At 49.2% G+C, this 6579-nt stretch overlaps 1 protein-coding gene across 1 annotated transcript in view; it reads right to left on the bottom strand.

The window, feature by feature from the left end:
- Positions 1-5665: 5665 nt before the first annotated feature.
- Positions 5666-6579, bottom strand: part of PARP1 (poly(ADP-ribose) polymerase 1) — a 42425-nt gene continuing 41511 nt past the window's right edge. The window contains exon 23 of the mRNA XM_059997405.1: positions 5666-6548. Within this exon, the coding sequence (XP_059853388.1) occupies positions 6467-6548 (82 nt within the window). The 3' untranslated portion in view covers positions 5666-6466. The remainder of the gene's footprint in view (positions 6549-6579) is intronic.

The following is a 6579-nucleotide window of genomic DNA, read 5'->3' as shown; positions in this document are numbered from 1 at the left end:
ACCCACCGCCCAGAAAAAAGTGTGCCTGGGCCTCAGCTCCCTTCCCATATACTTCCCAGGGACTGACATGCACTCGGCCACCATTCTTGACCCCCTTGGTCCTTGCTGGTAGAGCCCACTTCCCTCTAAACAGGCTGAAAATACCAGATATTCCGTATCTAACCTCCCTTATAGCTGTGTCCCAACCCTTGCCAATGAGACTGGTCTACTAGGAGCAATGGAGAAAAGTCTGTCTTTCTGGCAAAAAGAGAAGGATGAGGGGGCAACCCTCTCCTTTGGATGTTGATGTTAGGAGTCCAGCTGCCATCCTGCAACCATGAAGGGAAAGCCAAGAGCAATACAGAGCTGAATTACCCAGTCCTGTCACCGACCACTTCTTGACAGAGATTACATATGTCCTTATAGTTGGAGCAGCTGTTACTTGGGCTTTCCTTGTCTTGTCGCTGAAAGCAGCCGTTGACACAGTGGAGTCCCTGATGACCATCCAGCAACTTCTAAGAATTCACAGACCCAGCTTAGGAAGCCATGAACTAGAGTCTGGTCTCATCATTCTAGCGATGTCTTCTCAGGTCCTCAACTTCCTCTCTGTGGGCTGATGACGAAGCATCAGCCCACAGAGAGGCAAAGGCAGGCCGGATCACAGATCTCCAAGCCACACTGGGCTGTCTCTTAATTTTCTGAGGGAATTTGTATGCAAGGCAGTCTTCGTACATGGGGGATGCTGCATAAGAAACATCCTGCCGGAAAATACAGGTTCTCAACCTGCTCGATTCCAACCTTTGTTGGGAACTTGGGACAGTCTCACCTCTCTGACACTGTTTCCACGTCTGCTACTTCATGCTACCTTGTCTTAAGGGACTGTATGTGAAATGGCCAAAGTCGGTTCTTGTTTGCATCTGTGGTTAATTTCTTCCTGATCACAGTCCTTCCACGGCATCAAAATGCAGCCCATCAACCAGAAGTGGTTCCAGAGATGAACCAGGAAGCTAAGGCTTTCTCCTTTCATTTTGACCAAGAGAGCAACCAGGGGTTAAGTGTGCCCAGGGCAGGAGCTGGTGTCATCACCTGCTTCTCACCGTCCTCCTGGCTTGTCCCCAGCACCTCGCAGGCCTGACTGCCTGCTGGCTCTACAGTTTGGGGTCTTGTTGGTTCAGAGAAACAAAATCCTTTAGAAATTACATTTCTGGAATGCCTGTAAAGCGCTAGGCAGACACACAGATCACAACAACTCAAAGCTCTGTTATTGGCTCCAAACCAGAGTTGCACACTAGCTTATTCAAATCTAAAAAGCCTAGCCTGGTCTCTGGGTGAGCACCACATGCCTAAAATTAGCCTGGCCATCTGCTGAGACAGCAGCTGGGCTATTCTGAGCCCCAGCAGGCCTGGCTGGAAGTGGGGCTGGGCCTGGGGGGAACACTGTTGGAGAGTCTGTCCCTTTACAGTTAAGGTGGGTGACGGGGAGGGACGGGAAGATGAAGTCACACTGAGGGGAGGCCAGTGTCACTGCGAGGTTTCACAGGAGATTGAAAATGTGGGCATAAGGTCACATTTATAGTCTTGGGCTCTTCCTCCTGACTGTCCAACGGCTCCCAATGAGCACAGGATTTGTTTTCTTTGTCCTAGTCCCTAGTTTCTCATTTTTTACCTGGAGCTTCCTGTTTTGTTTTTTTTTTTTTGTGGTACGCAGGCCTCTCACTGTTGTGGCCTCTCCCGTTGCGGAGCACAGGCTCCGGACACGCAGGCTCAGCGGCCATGGCTCACGGGCCCAGCCTCTCTGCAGCATGTGGGATCTTCCCGGACCGGGGCACGAACCCGTGTCCCCTGCATCTGCAGGCGGACTCTCAACCACTGCGCCACCAGGGAGCTTCCTGTTTTGACTCCTACCCCAGCAACGACATTCTCTAGAATTTCAGCAATAATGGCCAAGATTTACTGAGGGCATATCAAGGGCAGGAACCACGCTAAGTACTTTACAGGAATTAGCACACATTCTTAGAGCAACTCAGAGGTAGGTACCAAAAGATTTCAGGGATTCAGAATGGCTTGATTCATCTTTCTGCGGTGAAGAGAAAGAGCCCTGGCTGAAAGGGCTGAGAAGACCCTGGGAATACAGGGGCTCTCTCCTTTGGGCTCTTCCCCCAAGCTGAGGCCATCATCGGTTCTCTAGAGGGGGCAACAGTAACCCTCAGAGTTCAGGATCCACTGAACTACGTACGGGGTGGGGAGCTTGGGGGTACAAATGTAACCTATACTGACATTTATAGCTACTTCATAAACAAGAGTTCAGTTTTATATTTATAGCCATTCTAACCCAACATCTCAAATCCTAGACTCAGGTCAGTTAGGCCAGTTGTCTCCAGCCCCCTATCTGGTTGCTTCAACCATTTCTATACTTGGCCATAAAGCCACAGTTGTTACCTGTAGCTTCCTTCTTCAACTGTCCATTGCCTATTTCTTCTGCCCTCAGCCAGAACTGTAGCTGATCAGTTTTTGACCTGGTGAAGTGCCCAAACCTTCGTTCCTGCGGGTCTGAGTCCTCAAAAGTCCCGCCACTGTCATGAGCTGCTGACTTCCACTGACCGCCCCCTGTGGACACGGTGATGCTGAGAAGCGACTGGGCTGCAGACACCGTCCTCCTGACTCTGCGGTCCAGCACCCCAATTTCCCACTTGATAATCAGTCACTCCAGCCAGTAGAGGAACCCCTTTCTCTGCTTGTGGGGACGGTGGCCTTTCAGGAGCCCCAAACAGCCAGGTAGCAGCCTTATCTTCCAATTCATTGGAACCACTGTTGTGGCCCCTAGGGAAGCATGTCTCCCTCAGCACCTTGGACTTCCAAACCAGCAGAGCTCCAGGGGAAGTCTTATGTGCCAAGAACCAGGAGCTACTCCCACTCTACCCCTTGCTTCCCAGACCATAGACTGGTCTCTGATCTTAAGCATATACTGGGATTGGGATTGACACATACACACTACTATATAGAAAATAGGTAACTAAGGACCTACTGTATAGCGCAGGGAACTCTACTCAATATTCTGTAATGGCCTATATGGGAAAAGAATCTAAAAAGAGTGGATATATGTATAACAGAGTCACTGAGCTGTACACGTGAAACTAATAGAGCTTTGTAGATCAACTCTACCCCAATAAAAGTTATAAAGAAGAAAAAAAGCCTATTCTGGGGCCTAGAAGCTCGAGCCCCATCCCCTCAGGGTGCTGCCTCACAGCTGAACCGTCAGAAGCCATTCCGCCTTCAGTCAGGCCACTTCCGAGGGATGGCGACTGTGGCAAAACCCGTGGACTCACGGGCACGAGCCCACCGCTGCACACGCCACCTGTGCTGAGATGAGCCCCTCGCCCAGAAGCAAGGCTGCGCAGACAGCACGGGGGTGGAGCGGGGCTAACGTCCGGGTGTCCCCATCATCAGCACCGTCCACCAGTCGGCAACCTCTTACCTGAGGAAAAAGTTTGCAGGCCCTATTTGCTTTTTACTTTTCAAAACAAGTCTCCCCAAATCTACCTGCTTATAACCTAGATCCTGGCTTGGCTCTGCTCTCTTAAGCCAGAGAAATGGGCAAACTGAGGCTGCTGTCCCATCTTCCAGGCAGAGGTTCAAAACTGGCTATTAACCCCCAGTAAGTCACAATATAAAAGGCCTTGTTTGAAGTGGTAGAAACACTATTCCTTAAAAAAACAACTCCCGGGCTCCCCTGGTGGCGCAGTGGTTGAGAGTCCGCCTGCCAATGCAGGGGACGCGGGTTCGTGCCCCGGTCCGGGAAGATCCCACATGCCACGGAGCAGCTGGGCCCGTGAGCCATGGCCGCTGAGCCTGTGCGTCCGGAGCCTGTGCTCCGCAACCGGAGAGGCCACAACAGTGACAGGCCTGTGTACCGCAAAAAACAAAAAAGCTCCCGATCTTTGGGGAGTTGAAACACAGAATTGAAGGGGAAGGAAGTGAGGTCCCTTTGGAAATGTGAACTCCTTGAAGTAGCCGGGTGACAAGGAGCCGCACAGGTTGGAGATAACCGCTCCTGATATTCAGATCTCCGTGGAGAGAAGACACGGTGTCTGCAGCACCTCACACGAGGTGGAAGAGCTTTCAGCGTGAACACTACACACACGGAGCACACACTCTGCACACGCCACGGGCTTCACTCAGGGGACTCCCTAAAAGCACAGTGCTTCGGGGTCCACCCCAGCGTGAAGTTCCAGTCATGTCAGTCAGTACAGCAGCTTCACAGGAGTCCTCTGGGCTGTCGGAGGAGCTGTTCTCCACGAGACAGCGGCAAGAGAGAAGAGCCAACGCCAAACCCATTGGTTAACACATCAGATCAATGGGGGGGTGCTTCTGCTCAGAAAGTTTCAACCTCGGGCGTGGACTACACTGCGTGGAACGGTGTGGACTGAAACGGGAGCCAAGTGCTGCCTCGGGCAGACGCGGCTGTCACGCAAGGGCATTTCCAGGCAAAGGCAGGAGGGCTGGCAGCTCCCAGGAGAGGCCGAGGGCAGTACCACGTCTCCCCGAGCACCCTGTGCTTCTGTAGGATTTAAATTTTAAACTAAGTGCGCACATTTTCGCTGCTACCTGGAATTTTTATAAAGTGAAGAAAGAAAACCAAAATATGAATACTGAATCCTAACATGGCAGGTTCCCTCTTTTACAAGAAAAATGCGGAATCAGAGATGTGAATCTCTCTTTAAGAAAGAGATCAGTTTTGATTACAGAGAACCTATTAAGCAATCACTCCAATCTAAAAATACTGTCTAATCAGGTGGGGGTGATTGCCTTTCTCTGTGCTGATAAAAAAGGCAAAGAATACAGAATATTCAGGATCTGTGGAGCCCGAGAGAATTACTGAATGGCTGGCTGATCAGGGGCCCTCAGGTCAATGGTGCTAAGGATTTTCATCAAAATTTAAAGACACTGAAAAAAACACAAAGACTCTGTTATCAAGTTGATTTGCCCGTATCTGAAATCCGACACCCTAACTTGGGTTTGTGTGGCCCTCAAAGTTTGCTGACTGCAGAAAGTCATGAACGTGCCTATGACGGGACACAGCCACAGCTCATAAACTGCACCTACCACCGTAATCACTAAAATGTAGCTCAGCCCAGAGAAGATGTTTTTCTTCTTTTCTGTCTGGAATGATGTCTGTCCTTTGTTTCCCTGACCAAAGATTCCGGTGCAACTTTGGGTCTGAGACAACAGCTCACTCTGCTGCCTTCTCTTGCCTGTGACTCTACCTTCTAGCCCACACTTCCTGTCCTCCTCTGTAAAAGGTCAAAAGTGTCATCAGATATCATCCTGGCTCTCAGGGAACTTAAATGTAAATATTTGATAAGCACCGCACTCAAATATACAGTGGTAGTATGAGGCGATATAGTATATGTAAAATGGTACTCCATAGACTAGAACGACATGCTGACACGTGTCTCACCACCACTAAGTATCTGACAGACGGAAGAAAAAGAAGAATGCCCTCCTGTGTTTGGTTTTCTGTCACTCAGACACGGCACTCCTACTGGGCACTGCCGTTTGTTGCCTGGCACATTCTGTGGTTTCATGGATACGGGTACAAACAATCCCCCTACAGTCTTTGTGGACCTTGCACTGTGAAGATGAAAAGATCTGCACTCAGAATGAGACCAGACACACAACACACAAGTACAGAAGCCATTTCAATTTTAATTCAGAATCACTATTAGCCCTTTGGTATTCTGGTGATATAGTTCTAAGTTAGAAGACAAAATTGTTGAGAGGAAAGTTGAGAATTTCCAATGCAACTTAAAATTACTACACTACATATTCTGCGAGCTGCCACATTCCAGTGTCTCTAGAAAAGGAAAGCACTTTTCGTTTCTAAGTATGAGAAATTGTTCATGTTCCTCCCTTTGGTCTCCCCACACTCCTCACCAAACACCACCAACAAAAAGCTAAAAGGATGACAACAAATGCAAAATAAAAAAGGAAATTTAAATAGTATGAAATTAGTTTTTATTTTAACCTCAAAATAAATGCTTAACATTTTTCCAAAACTAAAGATGAACACTTAGAAATAAGGGCGGAAGATAATTTTTTCCTTCCCTGGGGAAACCAGTGAGGCAGACGTTCTAACGTGGCTTGCAAGGTTCTTTCATTGGACTAGTCTAGACACACAGAAATACCCTCCCCAACTTTTCCTCTATTGTTAGGTGTACCTACCAGGGTTATGGCTGGAAGGAGAAAAACCCAAAGCAACCCCCGGCCCCACCCCCGCCCCGCCCCAGCAACACAAACAAGGGATTTGAAAAGTTGGGAGAATCATTTAACATGTGACCTAGCGTTCATATAAAATCCCTTCTAAGGAGGTTTAGTGAAGGTGCTATCCCTCGGCAACTCAGCTGAAGTTTCTGCCTGGTCAGTCGGTACAAAGCACGTCAGGCGGGCGAATTCACACCGCAGTCACTGGGCTGCCACGCCTCACAGCTCACCACAGGGAGGTCTTGAAGTTGAACTTCAGCTTCAGCAGATACTTCAGACTGACCTGAGCAATATCATAGACAATGTACCTGGAGGGGAAGCATGTCAAGGTACAAACGG

This window comes from Delphinus delphis, chromosome 1 (assembly GCF_949987515.2).
Source record: "Delphinus delphis chromosome 1, mDelDel1.2, whole genome shotgun sequence".
In the NCBI taxonomy this organism is placed as follows: domain Eukaryota; kingdom Metazoa; phylum Chordata; class Mammalia; order Artiodactyla; family Delphinidae; genus Delphinus; species Delphinus delphis.
This window is presented reverse-complemented; position numbering and strand designations above follow the sequence as displayed.